The sequence below is a fragment of the Cyanistes caeruleus genome, chromosome 23 (genome assembly GCF_971803275.1).
Source record: "Cyanistes caeruleus chromosome 23, bCyaCae1.hap1.1, whole genome shotgun sequence".
NCBI lineage: Eukaryota > Metazoa > Chordata > Aves > Passeriformes > Paridae > Cyanistes > Cyanistes caeruleus.
In genome coordinates this window covers 2801413-2821138 of record NC_141723.1, presented here as the reverse complement: position 1 = coordinate 2821138, position 19726 = coordinate 2801413, and the positions used below count along the sequence as shown (strand labels likewise).

The following is a 19726-nucleotide window of genomic DNA, read 5'->3' as shown; positions in this document are numbered from 1 at the left end:
GGACCAGCCTGGGACCTGGGGGATGCAGGCCAACAGGGGATCCTTTCCTCCACCCTGGGAGAAAATCATGATTTGTGGAACTTCCTTTATTTTTAATGATAGAAAATCCTCCTTGCTGTGGGTCAATAAGTGCAGAGAAGGATGGATGGATGCCGGCTCTGCCAGAGTGCTCCTGGCAAAACCCTTGGTCTCGTTTGGTCTCATCTCTCCATCAATGTAATGACAAGAATTTCTCATCCTTGCAGGCTCATTAAAAAGACAACAACATATGAAATTCTAAGATATCCAGAGCCTATGGCCACAGGAACTGGAGGTGGGGGCAATTCTCCATGGGGACAGATGCACAGATCTAGTTTAGGACATGTGTCTCAAGTGGCTGTACCTGCAAACAGCCCTTCCCAGGCAACCTGGAATTTCCCGTTCCAAAGGACAGCAGATATCCACAATACTGCTCATCTGATCCATCAGTGCACCCTGTCCTGCTAAATTCTACACAGACCTCCAATTCCCCTTCCCCCAACCAGCCAGAGTGGCTGTGCCCCACCCTCGTGCTCCCCACTCTGCTCCTGGAGAGCCGGGAGTCTCTCCCTGTCCCCTCCAGCTCTATGTCCATGCAGAGTGGGCATCACAACCAGGGCTGAGCTGGCCAAACCACCCCTGTGCCACTTTACTCCTCAAAAGGGACCTGACAGGAACAAAGGAGCTGAAACATCCTTTCCAAAGATAAATCAGATGCTCTAATGCAGCCTGCATCTCCAATGAATATAGGGCAGGTGTCTCTGAAGTGAAGTATTAGTTAAAATGATGCTCTTTAAATTACATTTCGGCTATTTCAGGCAGACAGGTTGTGTGTGGGTTGGGCTGGGTTTTTTTATGATCTATCTAGAGGCTTAAAAAGACACAGAGAGAAATAAATCTCCCTTCCATTAAAAACACACTATGCTCTTGCATATTTGTTCTTATCTCGGTGCTCTCGCTCTTGTGCTCTCTCCCTGGGCTGGAGCACAAAGTGTTTGTGATTGCACTTCCACACTGACACTCAGCTAATTCGGGGAGCCTCCAGCCCATGCCCAGGAGGAGCGTGTGGCTCACCCACTCTCGCAGGAGGACGAGCTGTGCTTCCCCAAAAGCATCTCTGGACCTGTGCTTTCACTTCAAAAACCACTGAGATCTGTGGTGTCCCAAAAGCCCCAAGTTTTGAGTGAGTTTATTTGGATCTTCTGAGTCTATCCATGCTCTTTTTGCCTCATTTATCTATTTGAATCTCTGCATTGCCAGCGCTGCCAGTCCCCAAACAGCCTTTTCCTCCCATCCTTGCTGAGCTCCAGCTCTTCCAGGTGCCCTTCATGCTCCGAACATGGCTTTTACTCCTGCCTGGGCTTCTGCCCATCTTTGCCTTTGACTCCAGTTAAAAATTAATGGGTCAGGCAGGGAGCACAGCCCTGTGATTGTCTGATTAGGTGGTCTGGAGGCTGCTACTTATGCCAAGACTCTGTCTGGGAGAACAGAGTGGGAGAGCAAAGCTCATGAAGTGGGAGGTCAGCAAGGTCCGGCAGTCCAAAATGAACCACAGGTGAGGTGATCCATGGCCTCCATGTGCTGCCACTCCTCCTATCCCCATGGGAACACATCTCTTGTGACTCATCCATCACACCAACAGAGGCAGCTCTGCCTTGCCAAAGATCCATTCCTTACTCCTTTTAGGAATTTCTTTATATCTCTGCTTTTTCAGGCTCTCCTTCTTGGGCTCCAAGAGCCTCACAGCCTTCTTCACCCCTCCCATGGAATATTTCCGGTCCCTCACCTTATCCCAAGGCACATTTCTAGGCAAACTCCCAGCTGCCCAAGCCCAGGGGACCAACCCAAAGCTTGCCCAAAGGTGCCAGGAACAAGCAGGAGTGCAAATACAAACAATCCAGAGTCTGTGGGATGATGCTTACTGTCCTTCCCAAGCCTTCATATGTGGTTTATCCCTATCATCAAATCACCCTGGGAGATAAGGGTGCGTTATTATTCCCACTTCACGGATGGAGAAATGAGACCCAGAGATCAAATGGGCCAGAGGTGCCTGTTCGGATCAACGCTCTGCAGCACCTGCCTCTCATGCTCTGTGGAGCTTGGGAAACCATGTCAAAGAGGCACAGGGAGAGTGAGGGTGGCTGCCAGGGCAGATATTTCCATGGGGCTGCACGGAACGAGAGCTCCACGGTTAAAAATCAGTCATCAGACCACCGAGCACAGCTGTATATCCCTGTACACAGAGGGGCAATTAAAATTCCAATCCCCAATTTCAACCCAACCAAGCAACATTTGAGAGAGCTAAAAGCGAAGGAAAAGGAGAGAGCGATGGTCCCACAAGGGAAGGATATCGATGCGCCTGGAGAACGCGGGGGCTGTTCTCCTTTCCCATTAGGACTGCTCCTTCATTTCCTGTTTCTCCTAAACAAAGCCCTCGAGTCTTCTTCTCGGCCACACTCGTGCCTCCGAGAATGCCAGAAAAGCCACAGGGAATTATCACCGCCAGAGCATCCTTAATTTCCCTATTTGTCTTCCTAATGCCCAGCCTCATCACCAGCATCGTCTATTCCCCATGTGCTCCTGCTTTACATGGAAGGACTATTTTTACCCCATTCTTCCTATGCCTCTTTTTCCTCCCGTTTAATCATTTTGGAGGCTTTTTATCCGCACTCTCCTTTTCTTTCTTTCCTCTTTTCCTTTCATTTTTAATACCTGTGGTTCTCCGATTCAAAATCATTACTGTTTTTAACTTGACTCGAGCCTCTTAATTAAGTTACTTTCCATTATTTTTTATCTAGTCCATTTGTCTACATCCCCCGCACCCTCCCTAATTCTCCCTTTCCTCCCCAAGGCAGGCTGGGTATGAAATCTTACATTTCCATTTGGCTAACAATCACTTTGAATTTTTAAATGCTATTAAATTGGATCACACCAGTCACTGGACTGGAGTTGTCGAGCTGTGATATTTACTCGCGCCAGTCAAAGGGAAATGAAATTGTGGCGGCACGGGGGGGAGGCGATGGGGGAGCCCAGATTTATTCTGCCCGCGGTCCTCGCAAACAGGAACAATCCCCTCGGATTTCTGAGCGAGTTCAAAGGAAACTCTTACGCTCAACCATGAATGTATTGTAATGTCTTTAATAAATCAATTACTTGTTGGCAGGGAAGAGTCACTGCATCTCCAATCCTTGTAATCACCTCAGCCTTGCTGTGTTTTAAGTGAGGACAGCCCATGGAGGGAGATGGGGAGCCAGGAGTGTCATCAGTGTTAGGGCAAAGCACAGAAAGCACCACCTTGTCTTGCCAGGAAAGGCCAAAATGTGCAGAAAGGATTTGCATCATGTAAAAACACACAGAGAGTGACCCCAAGCTCCAGGACAAGGACACCACGGTGCTGGAGGGACCCTGCCAGCATGGCATGGGGCTCATCCTTCCCAGGGCAGCTCCTGGGATGCAGATGCTTGGAAGGAATGACCACAGCGGGTTCACTGAGAAAGGTGGCATGGTAATAAATGCCTATCCCAGGAAATCAGCCTGTGCTGATGGGAGCAGTCCCTGCTCCCTCCTGCCCAGTGCTGAGCAGGGGTATATTGCAAAGCAGCATTTTCCCACTGCCCCAAGAGCCAGACGACCTTTTGCTGCACTAATTCAGACCCTGAGTTTTGTGCTTCTGCTTCAGGAGGGTACCATATTTCAATTTTACTAAAAGAAGCCCCTTCCACTCAAAAATTTGCTAAAGGGAGCAGGATTTGATTACAAAGCATCCCTGGCCAAACCCAACCCCTCCTCCTCTCTCTGTGCTGACAACATCCTCCCCTCCACAGCAACAATCATCTGAGCACAAACAGACAACAGAGCTTTTCAGAAAGTAATGAACTCCGGTCGGAGCCAAGGCAGGAAGGGTTTAATGTTCAGCACAGAAAGCTTGGCGAGGCCATCAATTATATAGCCCTGCTGCTGAAGGAGCAAAAAAAAAGAGAATATTTCAGACAGACTCGGCCAAAAAGAAAAGATAGGGAAGGAAATCACTGTGAGAGAGATTTAATTTCACAAGCAGAGAGAAGTGTTTGCAAAAGAGGAGGAGGATCAAAGGCTGAAGCTCTCGGGCTGGCTGCAAGGAGGAGGGATTACAAGGAGGGCAAACCATGGAGGAGACATCTCTGTTGATGCCTTGTGTCAATGCTGGGCCAGGCAAGGAGAGCCCCAGGAACACACTGGGGAGTCTGCTGGCTGTGGGGGCCCAGTGGGCAGGAGATTTGGGCAGAGAGGAGGGTGGATTGAGACCTGTTCATCATATCTCACACAGGACAGCGAACCAGCACGGGGTGTGTGACCTCTCCTGCCTCATCCCAAATCCTACCCAGGAAATGATACAAGATGCTACCAAAAAGGAGAGCTGAAATCTTTTGGGCACCTCTACTAGCGGGACAAGCAAGCCAGAAATGAAAAATCACAGAATCCCAGAATGGTTTGGGTTGAAAGGGACCTTAAAGATCATCTCATACCACCCCCCTGCCATGGGCAGGTTTTCCTGCCACCCACTATTCCAGGGTGCCCCAAGCCCCATCCAACCTGGCCTTGGACACTTCCAGGGATCCAGGGGGAGCCACAGCTGCTCTGAGAACCTGTGCCAGAGCCTCACCACCCTCACAGGGAAGGATTTCTTCTGTATGAGGATATGGATCCACCTAAAACAAGAACACCTCCCCACCCTGGCCCCTGCACCCATTGGGGCTGTGGTGATCACTTCCAGGGATGCAGTCATGGACTAAGGAATAAATCCACCTCCTTTCTGAGGGACAGGACAAAAGGGTTTCACTGCTGTTTCACAGCAGGCATGGAAAACCCAAACCAGAAATATTTCAAGACCACATTTCAATATTGTTTGAAGAATCACATATCCACATCTTTTACAAAGATCCTTGCCTTTTTGTTTTCCACTTCCTGCTTCTCCTTGTCTTTCTAAATCTCTTTCTTCTCCATTACATCACCAGAACAGAAAGGAAAACAAAATCACAACTCTCCCCATGTTTCAATGCAGCTCCATCCTCCCAGATTCCCCCTCTCCTTCAAAACCCAAGCAAGAACAATGTGAAAAAAACACATTTTCTGCCCATTTTCCCCCTTTATTCTCCCAGTGACCTCCTCCCAGCCTGTCCTCAAGCCTGGGGACATTTGCTGGAGGTTCTCTAGCCCTCGGAGGTGACAGGCCTGGGCAGCATTTCGGCAGCTGTTCCCTTGGCCTCTCCTTTATCTCCAGCATTGTGTTCACATCTGCTTACCCCTCTGCCTCTTTCCCTGCTGCTGGGAGTCTGCTTTTAAATCACTGCTCAGCACAGCAGCTGCCAGGCACAGGTTCTATGCCCTGTTTGGATCCAAAAGCCGTTTGCAAACCTCCCTCTGCCTTTTTTCTTCTCTAATTTTCTTAATTTTTTTTTATTTTTTTTTATCCTCCCGAACCTGCCGGTGCTGCCACACTGCTTTCCCCTCCTCCCTTTTGGCTGCAGAGCTCTCTTGGCTCTGGAAGCATGTTCAGACACCTGGTTGCTGGCAGCATGGGGTTTGGCAGCAGCTGGCAGCGTGCAGCTCTCCGATAGGGGATGGGAGGAGAGCAGGGATCAGAGTGGGGATCAGAGCTACCCACCGTGGCTATCAAGGATGGGATGGTGGCCACTTGCACTGCTCCTGGTTTATTGGTGGTGGCTTTATACCACCCACATCCCTCTGGCTTTGCCTGCAGCTTTGGCCAAGGCCATTTCTGGTTTTGCTGAGGATTTGTAGGGTAAAAAAATGCCCAGATTTGTGCAGCATCACTCAGGAGCTGGGAATGAATTTAGGACAAGGCATTGCCATCTGTGGCTCCCTTCCTCGGCACAGTCCTGCTCCCAAGCAGGGCAATTTTGGCAGAGCAAGGCAGCAAACCCTAGGGAGCAGAGCCAGGCACGTGGAGGGCTGGATGCCTCACTGCCACCCTGCCCACGCAGTGGCTCCAGGCTAAATTCCCATTCCAGATTGCAATCTCTATGCAAAAAAAGAGGAAAAAAGAGAGGACTACATCCTTCCGGCAGCCATTAACGTACAAAATTCCCTGAAAAAACTTGGCTGATTCCTCCCCAGCCTCCTTTCACTCAAGGTCTGTGCAGGATTGCAGGCCAGGATCCCTATGGATGCCACCTTCATAGCAAAGACTACACCAAACAGACAAAAATCCCTTGGGAAGAGCCCTTTGCTTCATCCTCTGACTCCCCAAGCCTCTGCAACAGGTTTTTGCTTCTGGACTCGCCTCCGGAGAGACTGGCCAGAAAAATCAGTTCTAAAGGCCAAAAAGAAGAGCCAGATTAAAGTATCAACTCTGAATTTATGCTCAGGACTTAAGGTTTAATAATGCAACAGAAAATCAATATTTAATAAAGCAAATGATGGAGAAAAACAGTGAATGGGAGATGAGCTGCTGCTGGTGTTTTCAAACACGTAACCCCCGGAGGAGCGGGGTTGGCAGGATGGATGTGGAACCAGATTGCCACAAAGAGTTGGCACACAGGACACCCCAGGTCCCAGCGATTCCAGCTCCGGTGTCAAGGGGAGCCCACGGGTCTTTTATTAAAGGACAAACAAGGAATTACTGCAGTGGTCAGAATCCAAATACTCATGGAGAGAGATCAAATGCTGAGGCATGAGGGGAGCGGAGCAGCTGCTGCACAGAGCGGGCCCAGATCGGGGCTGGGCTGGAGGAATGCAGGCGGGCAGCAACACCCCCAGATTCAGGTGCCAAAAAGCTGTCTGGGGATGGAGATCTGAGAAACTGGGAGGCAGCATAAGGGCTCAAAGCAGAGGGAAAATTCCTGCCTGCTGATTGTTCAGGTGGGCAAGTGGGCAATTGGGGCACTAAACGTGGCTGGCAGGTGTGGCACAGCAAATGTGCATCCCTGAGCACAGCAAGCAGGAGAGCATCCCTGGGAATGGCAAATCCCTGGGCACAAACCACACATCCTGGGCAAAGCAAACCTGCAGCCCTGAGCGTGGCAGGAGGGCATCTCTGGGCATGACAACAGTGCATCTCTGGGCACAGCAAGCAGACATCCCTGGGGACAAGAGTGCATCCCTGACTGTGGCAAATCTGCACCCCTGTGCTCAACAAACCCACATCTCTCTGCACAGAGAGCACATCCCTGAGCACAGCAAGAGCTCATACCCGGGCAAAACAATCATGAATCAGTAGACACAGAAAGAATGCACCCCTGGGCACATCCCTCGGCCAAAAGCACACATCCCTGGGCATGGCAAGTGTGCGTCCCTGGGAGCGCTGGGCCTGGGAAGGATGAGGGAAGCTCTGCGATGCTCGGGACAGATCAGCAGCTCTGCCTCCCTCCCCTGGAGGCTGGAGAAAACTGCAGCGAGCCCCTGCATGGCACAGAGATGTCACCTGTGCCTTGTCCCCCCACTGCCTCTCCAGCCCTGATACAGTGCTGCCAGCTGGGAAAGGTGGAATTTTGCCCATACCCATGCCAGCCATGGCAGGTGCTACCTGGGGCACGTGGCATAGGGTGCACAAAGATCTGTGCCCCACCTCACAAAGTCTGGGGTCTCTGGATGAATCCTCTAGGCAAAGGAGACTCTCACTTGCAGAGGAATCAGTGCCCTTGGATGAAACCCCTCCTCTGGCACGCTGCGTGTGCCGGGTTGTCTGCCTGGCCCTGCAGCACGGCAGTAATTTGTAGCTTGTGCTGGGATCCTTCACATTGAAAGATGACATATAAATATAAAACGTTATCACTCCATAACAGCCACATGCTATAAAACGCCAGGCAGAAGGATCTGGAACTAGATGGAGGCAGTGCTTTAAATCCTTCCCTGCAGAGTTACTGCCACTAAAACAACAGACCTGCTCCAAAGCGCTCCAGCAAAGGAGGGAGAAGAGGACAGACCCCGATAAAAGCACCACAATTGAGGAATTAGATGAATAAGTGATGGGATTACAGCATGACCTCCCCATGCTGACAGCCCCAGGGTAGCAGCAGCACCAGCGCACCGGTGACGTCTCCTCCCATTCATCCCCTGCTGTGATTTTCCGTGGTGTTCCTGTAGTAACAACAAAGCGCGGTACCAATGTTACACTACAGCGGGCTGACTCCGCTCCTGCGGTTACGATAACAATGCTGTTACTCTAGTAACATTACAGAGCCGAGGTCTCACTGTTCTACCCTTAATTTTATTGTCGTAAGATTAAATTGCAATAATGTTATTGAGCTGCCATTAGTGTTGCCATGGCAACAATAACATTAAGGTAGCGCTATCACATTACAGTGGTCCAACCGTTCCACCACAAATATTTTAATGTAGTAAAACAAAAGAGATTACTGCAGTAACATTAAACTGCAGTGACCTCATTAAACCCCCACTGGCTTTATCGCAAAGCTCCTCCAGAAACCACACGCGGCAGTGGGACATGGCCGGCGCTCATCCTGGGTGCTGCTGTGGCACCTCTTTACGTGGCTGGTAAATCCACGGGGGGAAAGGATGCTGCACATCTGGAGAGCCACACACAACTCCAGTGCTCCCTGCCTGCAGAGCTGCCGGCACGCCGGCCTCCAAGGTTCAGCCTCTCCGCAGAAGGGATTAGCGGAGTCACTCTTGAATGGCTCTGGGTGAGGCGGGTGACCTCTCCCTGAAAGCCTTTGGAGAGCTTGGGTGAATGGGGCTGCTGCGCTCGCGTGCTCAGAAAGGCTCAAAGAGGAGCACACTCTTGTTTTCTGGAAGAGGGGTGATCTGAGGGTGACCTCTGTGGCTCTGAGGGAGTAGCAGAGAGAGTTCCACTGAGCTCTCCTCGCTGCCACAGAAGCGCACACGGCTGAGCCAGGGAGGATGGAAACAGTGGAGCCACGGGGATGTCAGAGGTGGGAATGCCCCCAGCACTGGGGCACGGGACATCTGGAGGGGACCACAAAGAACTCTGTCAGTGCTGCCTGAGGGAACCCAGTGACACACAGGCCTGCAGCATTAACACTTCACTGGGGAGACAAACAGGAATTAACCACAGCCTGGGTGTACACAAGGAAGAAAAACAGGAAGGAAATTAAACTGGTCTGTGTGTCCTGTGAATCACTGGATCTTCCTTCTCCTCTCCTCCACTCTCCTGCCAAGTCTTTCCCCTTGGGAACAGGATACATCCTCCCAAGACTCTGGCCCGCTGCATCACTGGGGTGCCAGGCAAGCCCAGAGGATGCCTTGAGGGAATGGTTTGAAATTGAAAAAAGTTCATGAAATAGATATTAGGAAGAAGCTTTTTACAATGAGGGTGGTGGGGACCTGGCACAGGTTACCCAGAGAAGCTGTGGCTGCCACTGGATCCCTGGAAGTGTCCAAGGCCAGGCTGGACAGGGCTTGGAACAACCTGGGACAGTGGAATTTGTCCCTGCCCATGGCAGGGGATGGAACTAGGGGAGCTTTAAAGTCCCTTCCTACCCAAACCACTCTGGGATTCTGTGCCTTTCCTTTATCCCAACCTCCAAGTTGCCCTCCTAACAATGTTAACTCACTTGAGCACTGTTCACCTCCCAGTCCTTCTCACTCCTCATACCAGCGGGCCCATCCACAAACTCCAGGAAGGAGCAGCACGGTGGGACACACCCCCAGCGGGATGCAGAGTGCCTGGCTCCCTCCAGCAGCAGCATGGACATGAAACTGGGGCAGCCTGAAGCTGCAGCAAGGGCAGAATGTGAGCCCAGAGCAAACTCTCCCATAATACAGACTCTGGAGTCTCTTTTCCCTCCCTGCTCCCACCCCACGATATAATTGCTAATTAATAATAACGTTTAGCTCTCAGATAGTGCATTCCATCTTCAAAGACCTCTGTCGACATTAATGAATTAATCCTCATCAACCCCCCTGTGAAGTAGGTGACAATTATTATCTCTGCCTCACAGATGTTAAACTGATTTGCAAAGAGGTCAAGTGACTTTGGGGAGGCTGGAGGGAGCCTTGGCTGGGTACGAGGCCACTGCACAGGGGAACTCGGACATTCACATCCCAGAGAAGGCAGGGCTGGGATCTGAGGGTGGGGGAGAAGGAGGGATCCAGGGGCAGTAATGGATGTGGGACCTGAAGAGATGCTCCCTGAGGGCAGAGCAAAACGAGGATAAAGAGCCAAAAACTAGGCCAGTGCGTGAGAGAGTGTGGGAGACCTTCAGTCCTCCACAACAGCCCTGATACAAAAGGCAAGGATGCTTTGACAGAGGGATGGTTATTAGCAACAAAAGAGAGACGGGGAAGGAACACATCAGTCAAAGGAGCCGAGAGCTCAGGAGAAGTGAGGGAGGATTTCCATTTTGTGCCGCTGCTTTCCTCCCCTCCACAGCTTTGGGGAGGCTCTCCCAGCTCCCCCATGCCTTTTAGGAGTTATTATCTAAACCTGCTTTTGCTTCTAGAAGGAATAGCTGCTCCCAGGGGGAAAATGTGTGGACACACCAGTAAATCCATGCCAGAAGCAGGATGTGTGAAACTGCCCGGTGTGAAACTGCAACCCACGGCTTCAAACGTGACCGATGTCTGCACATCCTCTGCCACTGGTGGGCAAATCCCTTGTCCCTCCTTGCTCCCAGAACCACTGGCACTGGTGGCACAGCCCCACAGCTAAGGTGATGATGACTACAGGGACTGAGCCTTCCTCCCAGCAAAGGCATTTCCCAGGCACCCAGGCAGCAAAATAACAAAAAGTTCTCCTTGCTGTCCCACGAGTGAAAGGGGCTTGTGGCATCAAAGGAAAATTAATTGGGCAGTGTGGTGATTGAAACAAAGCCGGTGGCTTTATCTGGCTGGCACAGACCTTGGCAGGGCTGCTCCCCTCGTGGGGACAGGTGCCACCGGCACTGCCACCTCTGCCACCTGTGTCCACAGCCCCCGGACTCCGCCGAGCACGTAATTAACTCCCAGACAAAGGTGGGATTTGAAGATTAACCCTGGCTCCTGGAGGAGTGGGGAAAACTCATTTACACCAAACAAAAGGGGAGGGGTGATTAGTTGCTTCAGTGACAACAGCAAGAGCCAGATAGGTCCAGGGAAACTGATAAAGAAGCGGGGAAAGCGCTAATATCCCCCAGTTGCCTGCTTTTCTGCTTTTGCCTTTTTTTTTTTTTTTCTTTTTTTTTTTCCCTTCTTTCTTTCTTTTTAAACACTAAAATTCCACCATTTTCTATCATGCAAATTCGTGTGCCTAAGTGAGATTAAACTCTGGCAGGCTCCGTGCCTCCTTCCCCAAGTCCATTTCCAGCACTGAGATAAGGCCAAGTTCCCTTAATGCATCTTACAAGGCAGTGGGAGTGTTTTGCAGGCACGCATTGGAGACGGCTTATTATCAATACAAATAACAGCTTTTCAGATATCGTCCTTCTCCTCCTACCTCCCCTCTCTCCTTTAAACCCAGGAACCCGGAGAATGGCTTAAATAGCTGGAATGTCCTGCAGGGAGCAGGGAGAAGGGGGAGATGCTGCTGTGGGAGGCGTGATGTGCCTGAGATGCTGCTGCAAGGAGTAGGATTTGCTTAGGAAACCAGAGTGAGATACAGGAGAGGAGAAGAAGGAAAAGCATCGCTCCTCAGAGGTCAGTGAGAGCTAAATCTTCTTCCTCACTCTGGGTTTCTGCCCCACTCCAAGTTCACAGTTTACTTGTTGAAAGTGGGGCTTCCTTGGATTTTGTTTCTTTGGGATTTACTCCCAAAAACATCTCGCTCTCCCCAAGGTTCAAGGCAGATTCCTGCAAACACAGGCAGTGCTGGTTTTTGGTGCTTTGTCTGGTCTTATGGCAACTCCTCCTAAGAAGGAACATGTACTGAAGGAGTGGGAGCACCTTCCAGACCCTGCAGGTGACAAGGATGGTCCCTGAGCTGCTCATTTTAGCTCTGTCTGTAATCTGGGTGCATTTTTCCAGGAGAGATCCAGGTACTGAGAATCTCCCTGTCCCTTTGGCAGCTCTGTTGTTGGCTGACATCAGCTTGGCACCACCAGCCTGACCCCATTTAGAGCAGTCCCCAAAATAGCAGGTTGAACTTTGGTGCATTTGGTGCCAAGGGTCTGCTGTCTCATTCCTGAGCTCATTTGTCCCACATTAGCACAGAGGCACCGACCTGCTATTCCTGGATCAGCAGCAATCACCTTTTCCCTTTTGTACCAGGATTTTAAGACTGACAAGTGTTTCTGAAAGCCTGGCCAATGAGGAAAGGTGGGAAAAACAGAGCTTGGATGGTTTCAGAAAGAAGGCGGCTAAGGGGCACCGGGATAACAACCTTCCAAAAGCAAAAGGTTATTACTGAGGACACTGATCAATTGTTCCCCACATCCACTGGGAATAAGCTGAGAAAAACTCCACTTCATTTGCAACAAAGAAGGTTTAAGTTAGATATTAGCTATACATTTTCTAATTAAAAAGGTAGCAAAGCAGTAGAATAGATTGTCTGGGGAGACTGAAGAACCTGCTTTGTTAAAGATTTTCAAGAATAGCTTTCACATGTTCTTGGCAGCGAGGTCTCTGCCTGGTTGCAGGGGGACAGGATAAATTAGCTCTTGAGGTGCCTTCTCCCCACCTATTTTGGGATCTCGCCCATCCAGTAGAGCCAACCTAGAAATAAATGTGCAGCTCACCCCTTGCTGCAGTGTGGGGATCATCAGATCTGGGTGTTTCTACCTGATTCTCTCCTTGGGGATCATTTCTGACCCTCATACCCTGCAGGAACATCAGTCTCCCACCCCTATCCCTCTCCTGTTTTTTGCTCTCCAGCCTCCCATAGCTCTGCTTCCCTCCAGCACCCCTTGGCCGAAACCACCGATGCCCTCCATCCATGGCTGTTTCCCAGCGATATTCCCTAAACCTGGGGAGGAGCAGGGATGCAGGCATGGGCTCAGAGCATCAGGGCCTGGCTGATATGCACCCTGCTTGCCTGGGGGAGCAGCAGGCTGCTGCAATCCTGGCTGGAAGGGGAAGCGCTCCTTGCCCCCCCCCCCCGGCTGCCAGTCCCTTTGGAGAGCACAGCCTGCCCCGGGGCACGATTTAATTGCATCCTGAGAGGCTGGAGAGCTCCTGCCTCCAGAGCTGTGCCTCCAGGCCCTTTGCTGGTGCAGCAAGGGGAAACTCAGGACCTGCTTAGAGCAACCTGCACCCTGCCCTCCTCCTGGCTAAACCTGTTAAAAAGGAGACACCTCCTTTTTCACCTCCTCACATCACCTCTCCTTTCCTATCAGGCTGCCCCTATCAGGAAGGGGCAAAATGTCCCAGGGCCATGTGCTGAACTTGGCACATCCCTGAAATCTGGTACTGGGCCACCCTGCTTTTCTAGGGGGGTGAATAAGCACCACTTCCCACAAGCTGAATGCTGTTTTGGGCAGGATTATTAGAGAAAACATATTTATAGGGCCCAATTTGCAAGGCAGGAGAGTTAATCCTGGCACCCCAGTCCAATTTTCATTGAGGTCATTAAGGCACGTTTCCCTTTAATTGGACATGGTAATTCACTTTCATGTCCTGCTCTTAGAAAGGGCTGGGAGAGCCAAAGAACAGCTCTTCAAATTAGGGGGCTCGCTCTCCAGAGCTGGAATTTCTGCAGGCAGCATGAGGAGCTTCAGCACATTTACAAGACTGAGCCCATCACTGAATCATCCCGTACTTAACTGCTGCAAGGAGTTAAGCTCTGACCTTTTCCTGCAGTACCCAAATATCTCTTCCTAATGATACAGCAGGACACGGGAGGGATGGACCTGGATGTCTGGTGATACAGGAAATTTAGGTCAGGAAATGGGAATCAGAAGAGAACAGATAGAAATTGTCCTGCATCACCCCAGCATCTGATAGCGACTTCAGAACTTGCTGGTGATCGACTTTGGCTTAAGAAACTCAGGCAGGTAATAAGAGATTGCAAGATAAACAGCCAGAACCGGAGCTGGCAATGCATCCGCTTCCCTCCGCGCTTAATGGAGATGGAGAAAGTCCGGCTCTGGTTAGTCAGCTTGATTGCTTGAAGAGGAAAAGGAAAATGAAAAGGGAGGGAAGAGGAAAAATAAAGGCCCTGAGTCTGGGTTTTTTCCCCACTTCTATTCATTAGGCTGTCAATAGTGCTCGGGCCTGGAATATCGACGGCGGATTAGCTCAACCCGACTCTGTGTACAAGACCAATGCCTTTTTAACCCAGCTTGTTTCCAAATCAATACACCCATCAGCATTCGAAAATTAGCCCGAGACGAGATTCCAATACTCAAGCTGGTGTGTCATGTTAAGAGGGCTCCCAGCCAAATCACAGAAGAAGCAGCAGGAAAAAAAACCCAGTTGCTAGCAAGGGATTAGGAATTTTCCATTAATCTTGCCCCAAGCTAAGAGCTCATCAGGCTCTGTGTGTCCCTCCACGAGGCTCCTCCTTGCCCAGCTCTTGCCCTGCCACATGGGCACAGGAGTTATCTTCCATGAATATCCATCTGCTTGTCCATAACCTGTGGCCACACCTGTCTATCCCCTCTCCAGAAGTCGTGTGTGCTCACACATTTGCTGAAGAGCACACAGAGGCACCCACTTAGCCACCAAAAGTGCTCCAGCACCCTGTGCTGGTCCTTCTCCTCCTCCTCCTTCTCCGAAAGTATGGAATTTCAAAACACAAACACATATTGTTGCTAGGCATACACACACCCCCACAAAGCACACAAATCTGTCAGCTCTCCCTTTCCCCCCAGCACAAGTTTTACTTCATGCACTGCCTCCACCTTGGAAAACAAAAAAACAGCAAAAAACAACAACAACAACAAACAGCACCACGGGTTTGCCAGTGGCTGTGTCGGGAGGCAGAGCTGCCTGTATCAGAGCCTTGGGATTACATCAGCAAAGTTGGATAAACCCTGACAGAGCTCAAGAAGCATTTGGAGAATACCCTCATGGTGTGACTCTTGGGCCGGGGGCTGGACTCTGTGATCCTTGTGGGTCCTTTCCAACTCAGCAAATTCTCTGACTCTGTAAAATTCATTACCCAGCTTGGGATGATCCAAGTTTGTGGATCAGCCTCTACTTCTGCACCAAGCTGAACATGCTCAACATAGGAGCAATGGGAGGAGGAGACACTAGGCCAAAAAGAACAGAAAGCAAAGCCCCAAACCCAACCCCTCTACAAACTCCCTTCTTCTTACCTTGCACGATGAGATGGACACGCGATGTCTTGGGGTGATTGTCTGTCTGCACGGAGCAGGTGTAGGGGCCCTCATCATACACATCCACATCCTGGATCTGGATGCTGTACTGGGTTTTGGTGTTGGCCAGGAGCACCACCCGAGGGTCCAAGCACCACTTGTCATTGCCGGCATAGAGGATGCTGCTGCGGTTCAGCCAGGCCACTCGGGTCACCCGGTTGTCCACGGAGCACCTGGGGAGAGGCAGAGAGGTGACCCGTCAGTGTGCTGCTCTTGGGCGCTCTCCCTCCCTCCCTGCCAGCCCTCCTGGTCCTCCTGGCACTATTTTTAGCTTTGCTGTCAGCAGCACTTTCAGAGACCAAGTGCTTTCAGTGTCCAAAGAGGACAAGGTCAGCACTTTCCCTGCGGCGCTCAGGGCACCGCTATCCATCTAAACCAGCGGCTCCAGAGATTTTCCCAAGAGCTCCACAGAGTTTCCAGATGCAGGGAGCCACCCAGTACCAGCCTTTCACTCCTCCATTCCAATTTATTCTTTTGCAAACTCCCAGACAAACAGAGCTGAGCCCAAACCTCCATCCCGAGTCCACAGTTTTTTTGGGCGGTGCGGGTTGTTACTTCCTGCCCAAATCCATCACCTCTCATTCTGTTTGCAGACCTTCACATCCCTGCAGTCACACAAAGGAATGCAAAGTGGTGCTGGGAAAGCTTGTGCTGCTTCACAAAGGAGTGAGGAAAATTTATCTTTGGAGAAAGCCAGCTCTGACACACACACACCTTTAAAGAGAAACCTTGAGCATCCGACCATTTGTCCCCTCTGTCAACTTTTCCTTCTGTACCCATCAACTGCACCGCTGCACCTCCCTCACTTGTGCACCTCACTCCTGCTGAGCATTTCACTTATCCAGGGATGTTTTGAAGGTAGAAATCCTCTATATTCAGCCTCAATAAGCACCTGAGTTCCCCCTGGAGACAACACAGTGCAAACCTAGAAATTATTTTGATCCTGAAGGAGATTATTTCCCTGTCAACATTAGCTGGGATCAGTCTTGTTTCTCCCAAAGGTTTCTGCCAGCTCTGTAACCCCCCCACCCCCATGTCCCCAAACCAAGTTTGAATCCTCCCATAGCCACAAATCATCTGCAGACAAGTATCAAGACCTTCTCTAAGCAGCAGAAACCTGCAGCCCCCACATCCAGCTAAACCCCTGCTTCTCTCTGAGAAATTTTGGGATTACGGAGCCATTGGGATTTAGCCACGCTTTGCTGGATGCTGGCTCCAGAGCATAATGTCCCTGCATAAAACCACTCAGCCTAAGATCCACTCTTCATATTCTTCCCCAAGCCACTTCATTACTTGTGCAGTGGCTGGGATGCAAATTCACTTGTAAGGCACCGCGAGGGAGCCCAGCAGCTTCTGGGATGTCTCATGTGGGGTCACCTCAAGGAATGGAAGGGACTTGATGGGCTCCATGTCCCAGACTAATGGGAGGTAACAGCAAGGATGGTTTTATCTGTGGCACTTGTCCTGGACACTTTAGGGAGTGTGCCCTTCCTCTGGGTGAGCTGTCTCCTTATTGGGGTCCTTCTAGACTCCTTTGGATGGGGATTCACCATTTCTCCAAGGTAACAAGAGGAAATGGCCCCAAGTTGCACCAGGAAAGGTTTAGATTGGATATTAGGGGATATTTCTTCACTGAAAGGGTGGTCAAGCCCTGCCACAGGCTGCCCAGGGCAGTGCTGGAGTCACTGGAGGGATCTAAGAGCCACAGAGATGTGGAGACATGGGTTAGTGGAGGACCTGGCAGTACAGGAATGGTTGGACTGTTCTTTTTCCAGCCTTAAAGATTCTGTGGTGTCAGACTTCTCTTCCTGCGTCCATTACTGATGCAGGGAAGACACAGGTACCCACCTGGGGACATGTCATCTCATCTCATTCTGCCTCTTTTTGGAACCTCTTTGGCCCCAGTGATTACAGGAGAAGCCAAAATAACCCACCCAGCCTCAACACACAACTTTTGGGGGTGACAGAGGAGACGTGCCCAAGGTCAGATGTGTTGTCTGCAGCACAGGACACCCCTGATTTGCCAGTACCCAACTCCTGCTCCATCCTCCCTCTCTGGTGTGAAAAACAGCCGATATATTAAACAATTTTACTACTGTTCCATAATGATATTACGATAATAATAAATTAAATGTGAGCAGATTTTTATGATCTACATTTAAAAAAGCAATAGATTCAGTCTGGGCTGAACACCAAGAACTTGGCTCTTGCTCTCAGCTGCATTACAACTTGAGTAAAAGGCCTGAGAGTTTAGTTACACAAGTTGAATTAAACTGGAGATTACTTCCCAGAGGATGGGTTTAGTCTATTGAACTCCAAATCTCAGCTCTGCTGGTAGCTCAGACCTATGGGGCACGAATAAAATGAAGTGGTTATTTGGTGTTTGGCTCTGGTACCATGAAATAGGCTCCTGTGGTGGTGGTTCTGCACAAACACAGAGGTGTCCAGGGCTGGGTGATGAGAAACCAGACGTGACTTGAATTTCTCAACCAGTCCCCTCTGCAGACGTTACCTTGAGGAACTCTAAGCAGGCTGAACTAAAAATATATATTTCCTCTCTCCTCCTCCACGCCAGTTTTCTTTATGAAATGCATCAGCTTGGAGATCCTTGGATAATAATGGAGCCAGACAGTGTGCAATCCAAGCATTCCCTCTATCATATGGGCATTTAAGTGCTTTTGAAAAGCAACGGGGCTCAGGTAACGCATGAGGCAACAGTGAAATAAGTGCTTTCGCCCTTCACAGCACCTGGGCACAATCTCTCCTTATCACCCAGACACGCTTCCCTGTCCCTGGGATCGGCAAGCTTCAAGCTGTTACTTTATATTCTTCCCTGCCTCTTAAAGCTCCTGAGCCTATATATATTTATATATTTATATATTTATATATATATATATGAAATAAAGCGCAGCAGCAGTTCCTGGGAAAGAGGTGCTTTCAGCTCTGGATGTGCTGGGCTATTTAGGGGTTGGCAGTTGTGCTCCTTCCTGAGCTGCTTCCAAGCACTGTGCTCCTCCTGTTCCTCCTGCTCCTCCTGCTCCTCCTGCTCCTCCTGCTCCTCCTCGCACGAGCACTGTTCAGGGTCCCTATGGCCGAGGCTCGTCACAGTGACCCAGTGCTCTTCCAGCCCCTCCATCTGCTCCTCCTTCCCTCCTCCAGCAGCTCCTCTCTCCAGCAGCCCAGCACAGGGATGAGAAGCCTCCTCTCCCACCTTCTCTCTCTTTGGCTTTGGCCAGGAGGCCACGCTCCAGGCACAGGTAGAGAGCAAAGCCACCACTGAGCCCACAGCCTCCCCTCTTCCCACCCTGCTCCTGGCAAAGTGCAGAGCCCTGAGATGGCTCCTCCACCTTGCTGGAAGCTCTCACTTTCCCTGCCACCTCATGATGTGCCAGGGAAGGAGGGGAGGGAGAGGTCCTTGGGGTGCCAGAAAGCAGTGCTTGCCTCCAAAAATATGATCTAAAAACAATTAAGCACAGATGAGGTAATTTTCTCTCTCAAAATCCTTAATCCTTGTTCCAGTCCTGCTCAGACAGTGAGAACTTCTCCTCCAGGAAGCTGAAAAACTGCTGTGTGCCAGCACAAGTTGGAGATGATGCTGCTCTGGATACTGCTGCCCCTTTCTGCTGTTTCCTTCCCAATAAACCCAGAGTCCCAAATCTCCTCAGGGAGATGGGAATGCTGCCTAACTGACCACTGCTGCCTCATCCTGGGGCAGGCAGGGATGGTTTGTAGGGAGACTCAGCTCCTCACGCTGCACCAGACCCTCTGCTCCCTGTAGCACCCAAGGGCACCTCAAAATGACCACAAATTTGGGCATTTTAAGACTGTTACATGCACTGAGCCAAGGTGAGAGCTGTGAATCTCCATCCTCCCCCCCCGGCCCAACCCACCTGTTCATCCCTTGTCCTGATCAATGACGTGTGGTGGGTGCAAAGGGATGCAGGCTGGTGCTGCCTCTTCCAGATCTGTCAACATCTCCCACAACCAAATCTTCCAGGCTTTGTTATCCACCTTCCTCTATCAAGCTGATCCATTAGGGACTGGTAACTCTCCCCTACACTGGTATTCCCAAACATTTCCACAGCCTGAGGGCTGAGCTCATGCAGCCAAAGGGCCCCACAGGTGCAGCCAGCATCTCACCTGGCTGCAGGGACAGCACTCAAAGGCAAATTGGAATAGGGAACTCAACACCACAAGGATTCTGCCAGCGAGCACCAAGATGAGCTGGGCTGAAAATGCCAACACAGCCATCAGTGGGGACACAACAGCCTCACAAACAAGTACCAGGAATAAGCAAGCAGCAGGGTGCTGAGTTCCCTGACCACTGATCCCACCCGTGCCACATCCAGCCCCCAGCACCTCCCTGCGATTCCAGAGCAGACACAGATGGCACACGCCAGCAGTGACGAGCCCTCCTGAATTCCTCTCGCTGCTTTCTCGAGTTTGCACACAAAAAAATGACAGGAGAGGAGGTGGGCAGGCAGTGGGGGGAAGGA

General features: G+C 50.7%; 1 protein-coding gene across 9 annotated transcripts in view; it reads right to left on the bottom strand.

Annotated features, from left to right (window-relative positions):
• LOC111939342 (protein CEPU-1) overlaps nucleotides 1-19726 on the bottom strand; it is a 365998-nt gene that overhangs the window by 32736 nt on the left and 313536 nt on the right. For all 9 annotated transcript variants that reach the window (XM_086860983.1, XM_086860984.1, XM_086860989.1 and 6 more), the window contains one exon: nucleotides 15171-15403. In XM_086860983.1, the coding sequence (XP_086717109.1) occupies nucleotides 15171-15403 (233 nt within the window). The remainder of the gene's footprint in view (nucleotides 1-15170; nucleotides 15404-19726) is intronic.